At 40.8% G+C, this 13,041-nt stretch overlaps 1 protein-coding gene across 1 annotated transcript; it reads left to right on the forward strand.

Annotated features, from left to right (window-relative positions):
• Window positions 1-220: 220 nt before the first annotated feature.
• Window positions 221-12,193, forward strand: RB195_014811 (uncharacterized protein; the record flags this gene model as incomplete). Its single annotated transcript, XM_064205228.1, has 14 exons — window positions 221-283; window positions 1,852-2,058; window positions 2,133-2,202; window positions 2,274-2,446; window positions 2,512-2,593; window positions 2,652-2,705; window positions 3,285-3,433; window positions 9,511-9,622; window positions 9,754-9,851; window positions 9,930-10,057; window positions 10,139-10,230; window positions 11,368-11,453; window positions 11,826-11,972; window positions 12,041-12,193. The coding sequence occupies 14 exons, from the start codon at window positions 221-223 to the stop codon at window positions 12,191-12,193; spliced, it is 1,614 nt and encodes a 537-aa protein (XP_064061109.1).
• Between the last annotated feature and the right edge of the window lie 848 nt (window positions 12,194-13,041).

The following is a 13,041-nucleotide window of genomic DNA, read 5'->3' on the forward strand; positions in this document are numbered from 1 at the left end:
AAGATTCGGAAGTTGCGAATTACCGCTGGTATTTCGTCTTCTTCTTTTCAATACTATTGATTCCATTGTATTGGTGTTGAAACTCAAATTTGCATCATCCTACCGTCATGTCCAATAAAGTTTCTATTTCACGCTTTTTCGTTGTTTTCACTTTCGTTCTGAGCTTTATCAATTAACAACCAGTAGTTAATATAACCTGTGCAGCCTTCAGATCTTCGTTATGACCGAACGAATTGGTGAAAGGAACAAAGGTGCCACTGATGATAATATAAGTCAGCTAAAGGTGAGTTTTGCAGCCGCTGACATCCGTAATTCTCCAAAGGTGAGCTGCCGAGGGGCATCCTTGTTACCGTAGATGTTGTTTCTACAATGGCTATAAACCACATCTCGTTTATGAATTTTATTAAAAAAAAAACTCTGCGTTGCAACCCGCAGGGATAGTGAACACGAGCGTGGTGCCTCGTGTGAAATCTAAACAATAATTTACTTTTTATCGATTCAGAACTTGGGAAGTTTATACCCTGGTTTTATTTTTTTTCGGGATCCTATTCTTACTCGATTTGTTCCTATAACGACAAGTATTATACAAGTACTCCTTTAAACGTTTACTTCTTACTGTTTTAGTTTATGTCAGATTGTTTCAGTACTGTTTGACTGATTGTTGATGCTACCAATCGTCCTGGCAACTACGAAAACTACCGCGCAGTTTCGAGCGCGCACGCAAATGCATCGTAACTACATTCTTGATTCATGTCCTTTCGACCCGACTATATCTTGCAGGCATATCTTGCGGATACTAATATACATGACCGGCACTGTATATTTTTGCTATATTGATTTCGTAAACACGAAAATATATGAAGCGATATTTCGCAGAATAATTAGACCAAAAATCGAAAGCCAAATTTTTACTCGTACAAAAAAAAAATAGAAATCGCAATTATGAGGACATAAATTATAAATATACCTCCTGTAGTCTTCTACGTAATAAAGAATGAATTAAGTAACGTTACTCACTCGCCGTATTTGTACGGAGAAGACATTGCAATGTATCAGTTTGTGCCTTGAAATTGGCCTGCGGCTTATACTCACCTTTATGAAACTTATTTGCGATGGCTCCTGGATTAATTGAGTTTTACTTTTGTTTTTTATTGCTCCATCATTTTCTTGTCATTCTTAGAAGCGTAATTCCTTTTCCTGTCATTTTCTCCATGCAATATCATTTGCAAACAAGTTTCTCGCTGTAGAACGCCTGAAGCCGTATCTTCCGGGCAGTTTTTTTACGGCAATTAGGAAGAAATGGACGGAATCATTCCCTCTCCGTAGTCTCCCATCGTATACGAATACTCCACCTGAAATCTCCACCACCTTAGATTCGTGGGGTGATGCCTTTAAGTGATGTACACAAGATAGAAGACGTGAAAAATATCTTGCGCGTACTCAGAATATCACAACATGAAACTAGTTCAACATAAGTTAGCTTCGATTATGTTTAAATCCTTTAGAAGGACAAGTCAGGGGTAAAATGTAAGTGGGGTGGGGGTGGGCCACTCAGTGGCGCACTTATTTCTCGAAGTAAATAACTAAATCAATCGTAGCCCTAAGGGCTAACCATTAGTCTTAGAGGATCTGTGACATGTAAACTAAAGTTAATAAAGGAAAAAAGTAAGTTAGAGCGTCGAGAAATAAGGGCGCCACTGAGTGCCCTTCGCTAGTACAATTGAGTAGCAATTCCAAAACGCGCGTTGATTGCCGACAGAGGTTACCTACTTTTTTTTCCTGGTGCTTGCTGCTTCTGGTCTACTTGTACGTTTAACTTATTTTCGTGATTTCGTATGACCTTCTTTTCAGCGATCTGTTACTAAGTTGGCTGAAGGAATCCAGAAAATTGGTGTGGTTCTTGGCGCCGCCCAGAGTGACACTAACTCAGCAGGAAAAACACAAGCATATCAAGCTGTAAAGTCAAAATTGATGGAAGGAAGCACAAATTCACCTATTAGTAGCACGCAATGTACCAAAGAATCTAAGAAGAGCATCGACAACCTCAGTACTGATCAGGTTCGTAACGGTGTCCGGATGTTTACATCTGCATAGTAGACATCCATTTTTCTCTTCTTATGGCTTAACTTCAGCGCATTACTATGTCTGCAGAAGAAAAAAAAGCACAAAGAGCAAGTAAAGCAGCAGAAAAAAGAGCACGGGGTGAGAACTTTCGATATGATTTCTTTTCAGGTTGTGTGCAAACCTACCATTTTCGTATTATTGATTTTCAGCTGAAGCTGCAGCAGCGAAGAAATCTGCGACGATAGCGCAAGGTGGTGCAAAAGCTGAGTTAAAAGATCGAAAACAGCAACTTGAATGTGTGCGTAATCAGGAGCTGAAACTTGGGAAAGGTCGCAGTATTCCCGTAGAAGCCGCAATAAACGGTTGTGTGAATCATTCACAGGTAGTCTGAGGATTAAGTTATACATTTCATGGGAAATTTCATTAGTTTTTTGTATTGTTCTAAAGAATGAAGTCGCCTCGCATACTCCAGGAAAGTCAGCGCTCCGCATCGATGCAAAACATCAAACTGCACTTGAAGTCAAATTTGGTAAATACAGTGATTTTTGTTAGCCTGTAAATATTGACTGTTAATAGTTCTCTTCTAGATCTTTGCGCCAATGTTGTGAAGACACCTTCGGACGAGAGTATAGGGAGTGATGGTATGTCGCTCTCGTTTTCTAATCTAGTTATGTAATAATTTGCTTATAAAGCTTCCGGCATCTTTTCGAATACTGTACGCGTTTAACGTTTGCAGATCATTAGGAAATAGAATGGCTTAAGAAACCCCACAACTTATTTCTTAGCATTTTAACTTTGGAAGTTCCTCTTTACAACATATTAGGTGCTAGTTCTGTGCAGCGAACTTCTAGCTTTTCTGCCTTTCTTCTAATGAGCTTTACAGTTGGAGCTGTAGTGTCCACAATTTCTTTCGAAAATGTCTCAAATTTCATTTGGAAGTGTTGTTTGGGCCATAGGTGCGATAGAGAGAAGCCGGACCCTCCTGAGGTGAAGGGGCTTTAGCTCATGGGGTGCAGCTCAAGTGAAGGGGATCATTTCGCTAACCGCCCTAACGTGAAGGGGGTCCCTTCGCCGACCGTCCAAAAGTGAGGGGGGTTGGAGCACCGGGTCCGACTATCGCATCTACGGTTTGGGCTACTGTACGATATTATTGATTTTACACAGTAGTTCCACATGAGAGAAGTTAAACTTTATCAAACATGGGAATTTTTTTTTAACAGTTCCCATCGGGCCGATCACAGAATGTCCAGACCCACCATCTACTGCTCATATCCATCCGGCATTTCTCAACCTGGCTGTACGTTGTGAACAGGGAATGATCGATGAAGTGGACACGTTGTGTCTAAGCTTCTTAGCTGCTTTCAAGGAGGTAGGTTACACTCAATAGAAATACATTTAAGGTGAATACTTTAATTAATTTTTCCAATCTTTTTTTCTAACAAAAAGGCTTTACACGGACCTTATTCTATATTGAAGCAGTACTACGTTGAATACAGTTATTTACTCTGTTTTACAGCGTCAATACACCATTTTTTGGAGTTGGAGATCTCCAGTTAGAAAAAAATGTTCAAGTTCAGTGTAATGATTTCACCAGTGTTTATTCTGCTTTTGAGGCGCACAATATATTATATGATATTTCCGTTATTTTGCTGAGCTACAGTACACGTGGATGCATCCTTGATAATCTTCTTCCGTTTTTTTTTCGTCAGCAGTTTCTTTAAAGGCAATGTGTTGCGAAATTGAAGTAGTGTGGAAATCTGATCGAAAACATAAAGTTCGGGCGTATGGTAGGGTCAAAACGACATGAAGCACGTACGCAATTGAGTACGCGGCTTCTCTCGAGGCGCTTCGGTGGAGCGTAGCGGCTAGGTGATATACTGGTTGGCACCACCCATCGCTGTAGTTTGCGACGGTCCCAACTCGGTCCCAACTCGGTCCCAACTGCTGCCTCCACCGTGTCGTTTCGAGCGCGTACGCAAATACACCGCAACTACACCCGTGATTCATGTCGTTTTTACCCGATTATAGAATACTGATATGAGCGTCGCCTAATCGTCGTGAACAAGTACGTGGGAATCTCCTTAGTTCCTCCGAGGTGCGTTAGACCTTCCTTCTATACTCTCCGGTTCCCTTAGAGGGCAGTTCCTTGCTCTTACATAGGCTGCTGGTGAGACTTCACCTCATACATGCGATAGTCGGACCTGGTGCTCTGACCCCCTTCACTTTTGAACGGTTGGCGAAAGTATGCCCTTCACTTTCGGACGGTTGGCGAAAGGACCCCTTCACTTGAGCTGCACCCCATGAGCTAAACCCCCTTGAGAGGGGGGGGGGGGGACTGCTTCAACCTATCCCACCTATCCTTCACCATTTATTCTCGAACGCCCCGCTCGTGAATGCAGCGCGTGAGCAAGGATGGCGCGTTCCAGCTTACCTTTTAGGAATGAACGCAGTTTTTAGGTTGATTGAACCAATTTGGGCGGGACTACGCTCATATTCGTCATCTACACCCTCATCTTTATTTGTTCCCATGATTTTTCCGCACTATGTCAATTTCGTGATACGTTGTCTGTGAAGTTCTGCTCCTAAATCCAATGACAAAAGGAAGTACGTATTTTGAAGGGATCACCCCAGGAATCTAGGGTGGTGAGGGTTTCAGGTGGGTTATGCCTACACGTAGATTATGGGGAGGAGGGTAATTCCGTCCATTTCTTCCTAATTGCCGTAAAAAACGGCCCGGATGATGCGGCTTCAAGCGTTCTATGGCGCCATTTTCTATAGCGAGTTCGATTGGAGCGCGCCAGCTTTGTGCACGCGCCGCATCTTCCAGGTCGTTTTTTTACGGCGATTAGGAAGAAATGAACGGAATCACCTTCTTCTCCACAATCTACGACCTCGTATAGGAACTCTCCACTTGAAATCCGTATCACCCCAGATTCGTGGTGTGCTGTCTTCACGGAGAAATCTTTCTTTTATCACCGGTACTCCCCAGTCTTCGAATTGCTCTAGCGGGCGCCAGTAGTGCCTCCTCGTCTCGATCAACTGCAAGAGAGTAGTGCCTCCTCTCATTTCGATCAGCTGCAAGAGTGGCTGATTGAATCCTTCTGAAGGAACACGAAGAACATCAAAATTTTCCTTCTACTTCTTCTTGAAGAATTCTGATTCTGACCAACATTAATGACGTCTTCCACTGCGTTCAATACCGTGTAGAGCTCATTCGCCTGCGGTTGTGCTCTAACGACTACCATTTAAACACAACATGGGTCTGTTTCACCCTATTTTACTTTCCTTAGCAAACCCGGTAGCTTCTATCATCTTCGATTGCTGACTTATGTCAGAACCCGTTTTGAATCTCTTCACCTGTTAAATAATGTTGGACTCATTTATATCCTGTTTGCGAATCGCAAGTTTTTTAAGGCTTAGATCGAAGCAGGTAGCACGGTGATGTCGAGAATTTGGAACAATATTTTTCCGGTTTTTCTTCATTACATATTCGATGCTCTTATAAGTTCTTCCAACTGCCCGTCTCCTCCTATCTCGGAGGTCAAGACATTCCATTCAACATTTTCATTTCCCGCGCAAACATGATTAACTGATGCTTTCATATACATTCATTAAGTTGAGCGCGAATGAATCAGGGACAAATCCATTTATCATGAACATAGTGTTGATTATATTCAACTTGGAACAGATCTTTTTACACGTTTTGTCGAATTCAGCCAGAACTGGTTCCAATTTAGCGATGTTTACTGTCATGAGGACGACATTGGAGTGTCATCGGCAAAATGAAGATGATTTTGGTGCGCACTGCCGACAAGCAACTTTCACTCCCGTATTTTTCTATTCTAGCTTTCGAATTGCGTTCTTGAGGGCACTGAAATTTTAGGTTGGATTCTGCTACCTTATCGGACATCTCTCTCGATGATGATTTTAAGGAATAGTGAAATTCAGTGAAAATGTTGTGAAGCTGCTTTATAACTTTCCAAGCACCTTTATGTACTGAGTGGGAGTGCTTTTGTTGTGCAGGGACTCCGATGTCGATGTCATACGAATCCCTTTTCTTATAGACCAGCACTGTCTTGCTGATCTTCCAATGATTACGAATCTTGCTCTCCGACAGAGAGCGTGTGGAAGGCCTTGGTATTTGGATAGGTGACGCGTGATCTATTTTAACATTATGATATATCATTTCGAAATGTTTTCTACTCTTGAGGACGAGATTATGTTCGTTATAGATCTAAGTTCAGAATTACAATAAAATTAAACGTGTTTCAGATGAGGTTACGTTGGGGAAAATGTAGTTGAGGGTGGGACACTCAGTGGCTCCTGCTCTATCATACTTTTTCTCTTAATAACTTTAGCTTATGAAGTAAAAGGATAAAGTTTCTGGCGTTAATCAATCCGCTTGGGATGCGCTCCCACGTTCACCTTGGTTCACAATCGTTTGAGGTTTTACGAACGTGTAACTGGCCTATACAGTGACTTGCGGTGGCTAGCCGATGTGCCAAGTCAGTGCTTTTATCCTCCCAGATAAGTCTGGTGCCAATTTATCCACCCCGGAGGGATGAAAGGCTTGGTGAGCACTAGGGTGGATTCGAACCTCCGATCGATCGTGCAGGAAGTGGAACCTCTAACCGCTACACTACAGCAATCTACCACTTCAATTAGTTATCAAAGCCGTTTCTTTGAGAGAGAGAGAAAAGAGAAAAAAGTTGTTGTCTGTTGTAATGTCCATCCAAATACCGTTATTAGAATTTGTAAACTTTTCGAGGAGTATTAAGTTATCGTGAAAATTCCTGGAAGTCGCCGAACAGAGGAAAGTATTGGAAAAATTGATATCTGAATTCTTAGAGAAGTTGGTGGCACTCCACATTTAACCAGTTGGTTTCCGAAAGGACTTGGCTAAACTTCCAAAGATTCCGTGTGTTTTGTTCCGTGTTCAAAGACTATGTGTGTTTTGCGGGACCATCCAAGTGAGGGACTTACAAAAGGTGTAACTACCACTATATCGCATCGAACCATCTTTTAACTACATTTATGTTATGCTAAGGCGTTATAATTTCTTTGCAAAAATCAGTATATGTCGTTTTGTTGAAGTGTAAACAATCTACTTTCTTTGTACTCTAACCATGTCAACCTTTGTGCCAACAAAACACAACTTGCGGGAAACGCTGCTTTCTTGTTTTAATTTGAAGAAGATGTAGTTTACGAACATCGATTACTATGTGGAGATTATAGGGAACATGCTCATTAATGAAAGCATGTGAGTAGTGATTCTGGGGTTTTGAAAGTGACGATTTAGACAAGAAACAGAAACAAAAAACGCGAAGGGAGGCTTGTAAAACTTAGAGACCCTGAGGTTAAGGCGCTACTAGACCAAGATTCAAACTCAAAAAGAGCTCGCTGAAGCCTTGGAAGTGGCTCAGCAAGCGATTTCAAGCCGTCTCAAGGCCATGAATATGGTGCAAAAACAAGAATGTTTGGTCCAATATGAACTCAAGCCAAAAGACGTCGACGACGGGTGCGTGTAAAGAGGGTCCCGGCGGAATTTCGAGCATGCCCCGGTCAGGCCTCGTCAGAGCAATTAGCGATGGTGCATGTCCTAAAGAGATTCATTTTCGTTAGCACTTAAACAGCTGACTCTGCTTACCTACCGCTAATCATACGCTGCATTACCGGCTAGGATATATAATTCACTATCCAATAAATTGTTTTGGAGAATCATACACATTCACTGCAATTTTGTGACGTGAGGTGATCTCAATTTAGTAATCGTACCAGAAGCAAGAGAAATCCTCACGTGAAATATGAGATAAGGATGTATCTAATAGCTTCAAAATACGTGCATAAAAGTTTTCGTTAGAAAAAACATTCCAGGTTTCAAAAGTAACGGTAATGAGAATTATCGTTATCCTGTAACTCCCAAGCATTTTTGTAGCCTAATTTATTTCTGGACAGAGGGACCTTCTATATCTCTGACTTCTTTGAACTTACAGGAAGAAAAAGAGTTCAAATTTCGTAAGATTTCTAGACTTTCTGAAGGAGATATAAAGACAAACTCACTCCCTTTCTTTATTAGAACACCATTCAAAATCCCACGTACTTCTATCTAGCACTATTGTTTTTTGACTTAATTTCGACAGCTCATACCACTCTTCTTTGCATATTTTCTTGTAACTCCGCAGTTTTCTGCGTCTCTGTGGCTAGAAGAACATCTAAGACGGTCGTCTGCTTCTTCATGAATGACTGGAGCGTGATTCGAGGTATGCTCGCGTATCCGCCGGCATATCCACTGTGCACGTTATGTATCGGAGACATTCGCGGAGAATCCGCCGGGACCCTCTTTACCGTTCCCCCGTCGAACGCCGTTTCTTCACGTGCGAACAATTGCTCCGAAGGGAAAATCGGAAGGGTTTTTTTGCATCGAATCATGAAGGGGACGAAAAATATATCCACACAAACAACACCAAATGCAGGAAATCATGTTGTCAGCCCACCCATGCATTAACTTCAACAGTTGAACCGGATATTCATGGCAAGAAGGTGATGCTGTGAATCTGGCGGGCCCAGCTCAGAGTGATCTGGTATAAAGCTCAAACACCACCAAAAATGCCAATACCATGACAAAGTGATCTTTCAGCACGACAACGCTCGACCAGTGGTCTGGCCGATACACTTTACTTCTTACGAAGAACCCAAAAATAGAATCGATTCTTGTGTCGCCTCAAGAGACGGGGAAATTTTTCAACGCGAAATCCGTAAGCTGCCTGAAAGATGAAAAGGCATAGTTAAGGATGAGCAAAGCTTTGAATAAAATACACTGTACCAGCTTCCTTGAATAAAGCTTCAAGTTACAAAAAAAGCACGCAAAACTTATTTCTACCCCCAATAGAAAATCCGGAGAAAACGGCTTTGATAATTACACATTTGGAGCAACTCCTTGCTTTTTGCTTACATCTAGAGTTAAGAAATTGTTTAAAAAGCGTAGAACATGATTTTAAAAAATGCAACGAGAAAAGGGAAAACTAATGCAAAATTCAAAGAATTGCTAAACTTTTCTCTGTGCTGTTTTCAATGAATCCAAGATTGCAGTTTTCTGCAGATTCTGCATATTTTAGATGGAATCATTTCTGTTACATCATTTTCGACTACTACGATATCTAGTATATTGCTAGATTTAACTAAGAGGAAACGCAAAATCGCAACAAAAGCTAGAAGGAGAAAATACTACTAAACTTTTCTCCACTACCTATGTATATGCAGGGAGAGAGAGAGTACATCTGGTATATTATCCCACTATATACAGTCAACATCTCATATAACCTGAGAGCAGAACGTATGGACGAAATTTGGTTTTGAAATCTGTGAGAGAAAACTTGTTAAGTAGCGCCTATTTCGAAATTGTCTCTATTCTTTAAGGTTTTGTTTTCAAAATGATTTTGTTTGCAGTATCTAGCTGATTGGTCATCACAACGTCAGAAAGAGTTCAAAGATCTGTCCTCACTGGGTCACGATTTGGACCTTGCTATTCGACCACAGGTCGCCCACCTTACACAGGAAAGTGAGTTACTTAGCTTCTGCATTTCTTTTTTCTTCGTACTCAGACTCTTCTCATATTAATTAATTCATTAATTAGTAATTTTGTATTAATCTTGGTCATCCTTTGGTCCTAACCGCATAGCTGCTTTGTAGGTCGATGGCCTCTTCCGTATGCTCTCGGCAACATTGTGCGGCAGCTGAAAAAGGAAATAATGAAAATTGGTAGCACTGATGGAAGTGGGCATGTTCAAGTACGTGCTTCAAATCTTTTAGTACTATATGCCGGAAAACTTTGGAAAGAGTTTAGAATTACAGTTCCACGTTTTCAGGGGATTGAAGATATCAGGAAATGGCTGGACGATTGTGAAGAAGAATACTTTGGCAGTGCTTATCGCGCTATTTCAGGCTACCTTTTAGGTAAAATGAAGACGGCACCAAACGTTATCACATATGATTGGTGAGTTGCTTTCTATCTTCTCTTCAGTGAAAACAATAATTCCCTCCTCAAATCTTCAATTTTACAAATATAAACTTTGAGGTGCCCATTAGTGAACAAAGTTCTGTTAGACTCTATAGAAAATGGATCCCAAACAGTGTTCACAGTGGTGGACCCGGAAATTGAGGGTAGAGGTAAGGATTCTCCCTTTGTCTTTAAAGCACTGTTTGCTTCCGCTACGAAGATTGAGTAAAGAGGTGGCATCCAGAAAGTTTGGCACTATGAACTTTTTCCTGAATTAACAAGTATCAATTGTCATTTTCCAATCTTCCCCACGGAAACAGTTTGGCGTCAATTCAATTCACAGCTTTTTTTTCCAACAGATAGCACTTACTCCAACTGATAGGTCAGACAGAACCAACTTTTAGTGGAATTATCACCACTATTATTACCAAAACAATGGAGGAAAAACTGTCTATTTAGTATTGACGAAAACTCGATTATCTTCGCTGCAGTTCTCACCTTTACGCGCATGTTTAGAATTTTGTATCAAGGTATGGTAAAGCAAAAAACTATTGATATGAAATATCACATTAATTGGAAATAATTGGGATTATTTTCTGCTGGAAGCGGGTGTTGTAAAGTTGGTAGGAGGTTCCACCGTGACTGTTTGATTAGTCGATGGTTCGAAGTCGTCCTAGAGCCAACCAAGCCTTTCGTGCTACTGGGCTCGATAAATTGGTAGCAGACCTGCCTGAAGGATAACAAACTCTAACTTGATAGATCGGCTAGTCCCCGCAAATCATTGTACAGGACAGACCCACGTTTGTAAACCTAAAGAGATTCTTCATTGAAGTGAACGCGTTGGCGCATCCCAAACGGATTGATTAACGGCAGACACACTTTATCCACCTTATTTTCTGCTGAACTTCATCTTCTGCAACTAAAGTGTCAAAATGCATCTTTCACAGTGTTCCAGTCTTACGAATTACTGTGATTCAACTTATTTTTATTCTCTCGGGACCCATTGTTCATAGAAATCATTCTGCTGAGTTCAGTCCTATCTAAGGAAGAATTTTCGATGACATTAGTGTTGGAAAAGTGATACTTTGCTTCTCTGAGTTAAACTACTTTTTCTTTTCTCTGGTAGGGACCAAAAGGAGAACAAAATGTTTCTTTTGATGTTATAGAAAGATTACGCAACATGTAGTAGATTTCATGGGATTTATAAAGAGCGAGTAATGGTTTAAACGACTGCTAGTGCTGACGTCGATAACGAGAGCGGACAGTGTTTTAGATTGCGTATATTTTCGTTTAACTCTGCATTTAAGGACTACGCCACATCAGATCATTTGTGGAACGCAATATTCGTTGCCGGTATACAGACTTAAACTCATTGGGAGCTGTTATGAAAAATGTTGGTTTTGTTTGTTTGCTTGTTTTGGTCTCTCTTCTCCCTATAGTTTTTAAAACATTTCCTACCTCTTTCTTGTTGAGTTTTCTTTTCATAAGCATTGACTTCAAGTCATTTTAATGTCTGAGAATTTTGATCTGGTTGATTACGATGCAGGATTCCACCTTTTAAGCTCCGGTGTGTTGAAAAAAACATGTTATTAACGAGTGTCTACTTCCATTAGAATTTCCTCATTTATTCCTATGAGAATGAGAAGTTCTGAAGAAATGAATCTTAGTGCAAACGTTTGACTTCTCGAATACGAAGCCGGTCGAGATGGATACAACTGATTTAAAGTTAGTGGAATCATTCACTTCTCAAAGTGTAGGATTTTAGGGTTCCATGGTTCTTCTTGGTTGTGCTGCTGTTCTTTCCAACGGTTGTGTGGTTGCCCCGAAAGGCAGTATCCTACTCGCCCTTGCTGCGAAAGCATTTAATGTGCCTGTACTCATTGTTTCTCAAACTTTTAAATTTATCGATAAGGTAGGCTTTCATCTTTCTTACGTTTATTCCTTTTCAATTATTACTTCAACACCATTTCCTTAATTCAGGTTCAAGCATGCAGCCGAGTAGCATTGCTGGGACGCGAGTCACTGGAACTCGTACCGTCAGATCTTGTTACAGCTATCGTCACCGATATTCGAATGTTGCCTCCAACGTCAGTCCCAGCAGTTCTTAAAGCCAAGGCGCTGGATTTGGAATAAATAGCTTCTCATTTTTTTCCTCTTTATTGTTTGCACATCGTCTTCCTTTCCTTGTACGGGCTACTATTGATGGCAGCTTTTTTTTCGTGTTATGGTTCTTCAAACCGTTTGTTGCTCCTTGGTTTTCGTTTGGATTTTTTCATTTGCAGCATAGTATTTGTTGTGGTGATTTCGTAATTGACAGAGATTTCCTTCAAAAATGTGTACGTGAACTTACTAATAACATATGAACATCGCATATAACGTGAATAATAATAGATGGTTCATAAGGACTGTACAAGTACATATATATTGCAAATCAAGATACATGAAAAACTTGGGTGATAAAGAGTTATCCACTGAACCATGGATGAGGATTTTTCTTTTCTATACCTTCCTCCTGATTGCAAGGATTATTAGTATTTCGACACATGTATTAAGCCTCAGGATAGGAACTCGTCCTATGACTGCAATTTCTTTGTATGTGGGGTTTGTGGAAGGAAGTATATTGGTTGCCATCATTGACCAATCTCGTAGGGATGTGCAATGCATTCGGTTTCAATTCAGAATTGTTCCAAATCTATGAACGCGTGTCTGACGTATATTTGCAGGGACCAGAGTTGGGTTGTCCAGTGGTGTTTCGAACCATAGGTCGCTTCATGGGCTGTCTTTTCGCAAATTTTTTCACAACTGCGCTATTCTCCCGCTACTTTTTCGATATTATAAGACACTGCAAAATTCCAGGTTTTTTTTTTCTTATTGTCGCTGCAGTGTGTATGACACGAAGACATCCTTCTTACGTTGCAGTGCCAATCGTTTTGTGAGAATACATCACATGCATTTGCATTTGTGATGGTGCGAAGGAAATT

Source organism: Necator americanus, chromosome V, assembly GCF_031761385.1.
Source record: "Necator americanus strain Aroian chromosome V, whole genome shotgun sequence".
Taxonomy (NCBI): domain Eukaryota; kingdom Metazoa; phylum Nematoda; class Chromadorea; order Rhabditida; family Ancylostomatidae; genus Necator; species Necator americanus.